This window comes from Mesitornis unicolor, unplaced genomic scaffold, assembly GCF_000695765.1.
Source record: "Mesitornis unicolor isolate BGI_N332 unplaced genomic scaffold, ASM69576v1 scaffold31594, whole genome shotgun sequence".
NCBI classification, from domain to species: domain Eukaryota; kingdom Metazoa; phylum Chordata; class Aves; order Mesitornithiformes; family Mesitornithidae; genus Mesitornis; species Mesitornis unicolor.
The window spans coordinates 39,951-42,116 of NW_010182650.1; the positions used below are offsets into that span (position 1 = coordinate 39,951).

The 2,166-nt window shown below is 58.4% G+C and overlaps 1 protein-coding gene across 1 annotated transcript in view; it reads left to right on the top strand.

Moving 5' to 3' along the window:
• The window catches only part of LOC104540127 (nuclear receptor corepressor 2-like), a gene marked incomplete at both ends in the record, with an annotated part of 39,244 nt that extends 38,444 nt beyond the window's left edge, over positions 1-800 (top strand). The window contains 1 exon segment of the mRNA XM_010183855.1: positions 573-800. Coding sequence (XP_010182157.1) covers positions 573-800 — 228 coding nt within the window.
• Between the last annotated feature and the right edge of the window lie 1,366 nt (positions 801-2,166).

Genomic DNA, 2,166 nt, shown 5'->3' on the forward strand with positions numbered 1-2,166 from the left:
CCAATCCCCCCAGTGCAGCCCCAGGGGCTGCGGGTGCCTCCTCTCGTGCCAAAATCTGGGCACCCCAAAGTGTTTTTGTGGGATGTCCCCTCTTCCTTCCTTGCCTTTTCCTCCATGGGAAACTGCCCCAGCCTCCAAACCGCCAGCACGCCGATTTTGGGGTTGTGTGTGCGTCCGTACGGACCCCACGCACCCAGGTGATGCCTGGCACGGCCCCCTCCTTGCAGTCGCTCCCCGGAGCTCAGCGACAGCCCCTTTACCCCCATCCTCCAAGCCCTTGGCCCCTGCCCGCAGCACTCCAGCAGCCCCCATCCCAAAACAAGCCCCAGCCCCTGCCAAGCCCTGGGGCGGGATGGAGCGGGGAGGAGGAGGAGGAGGAGGAGGACGGGTGCACCGCAGGGCTTTAAAGAAGATGACGTTTGTTGCTTTGCGAGAATGTGCTGACTGTTTGTTTCTTCCCTTCTCCCTTGTCTCCTTTCTCCCCCTCTCCCCGTCCCCCCCATCTTTCTTCTCATTTGGCTCCCCCCCATCTCCCGTCCCCCCTCTCTCCTCCCCCTTCCCGTATCTCCCAGGGCTAATCAGTTGTAGGAGCCAGTCGGTCCAAGAGAATTCCAGTACCAACATGGGGTTGGAGGCAATAATTAGGAAAGCCCTAATGGGTAAATATGACGAGCAGTGGGAAGAGCGCTCACCTCTCAGTGCCAATGCTTTTAACTCTCTGAATGCCAGTGCAAGCCTGCCCGCTGCTATGCCCATAACTCCTGCTGATGGACGAAACGAGGACGTGCGCTCCTTGCCAGGTCTGCAGCCCTCTCCTCCTTCGCTCTCTCTGTGTTATTAATTCTCAGCCTTTATTTCCACCCCTCCCCCCGCGTTGTGGGTGGATTTACTCCTCCCTCCCCCATTTTTTTTGTTCATTTTGGTTTTCTTTTCTCCCTTCCCTCCCCCAGCTTCCAGCTTTGTGAATCCGCTGATTAATCCTGGTCTTGTTTGATGTTCATTTAATAGTCTCGGAAGGTGCTGTTGCTTTCTCTAAACCACTGACTGTGCTCCTTTCCCCGTTTGTTGGGTTTTAATACCTCCTCTTCCTTTTTCTGGTTTTTTTTTTTTACACCATGGAAAGATTTTTATTTTGGGGGAGGGGGAAACCCCATACCCAAAAAAATCAAAGCCATAAACTTAAAAGAGCCACCCCAAATGGTCCATAAACCCTGGGCGGGATGGCTGCTCCTGAAATAGGGGAAGGAGCTGAGAAGGATGTGGGGCAGGGTGGCCTTTTTCTCCCCACCCTATGGTCGAGGAGGGGCCGGAGGGCTGGATGGGACCTGGTGGTGCCTGGAGCAAGAGGGGAGCTGAGGCGATGGGGAGCAGGGCTGGGGCTGAGCCGCCCCACAGGCCCTGGCAGTGCTTGGGGGCTGCCTGGGTTTGGGAAGGGGCTTGAGCAGAGCCAGGAGGGGGAGGTCTGCAGGTCCCCAGGTAAAGGAGGACGAGGGGAGGCAGGGATGGATGGGGGGAAGTTTGTCCCCCTTGCCTCTTGCAAGCACCTTGTGCAGAGCACGGCAGCCAGTGCTGGGGTCACCCTCGGCAGTGCAGGGCACCCAGGGCTGGGGAGCGGTGTCCGGGGAGAGCGGTGTCCCCAGGGGGATGGTGACCCAGGGCACACTTGGGCCTTCCTGGCTCAGCTCAGAGCAGGACCCTCTTTAGCTGGGTGCAGAAAAGCTCCTCTGGCTCCTGCATTAAACCAGCCCCTGCTTCCAGCCACGCTTCCCCACGCAGGGTGGGATGCAGAGCCCACCCATCCTCCCCGTTTGGGAGCATCCCCCTCAGTTTATCCAGGCTTAGCTACCTGGCAGAGGCCGTTTTGGCTTTTAAACCTTTTCAAAACTGCCTAAAACCTCAGCAGGGATGATTAACCTCAAGAAGAGCTTAAAGACCATCCTGGCTGTGGAGACCACAGCCCACAAAGCAGAGAATGGCATTGAGGGGGGGACAGAAACCCCCTGGAACCACCATGGCCACCCCCCTGCCCCACTGCACGGAGCTCAAGCCCGGGGTGAGCTTTTCTCCTGCCCCCAGCCGTTTTTGCAAGCTCTTTACAGGGAAGCGCTGGGCACCCGCACCCCTAAACCCCCCCCCAAACCCCGTCACGGCGAGGCGGGTGACGAG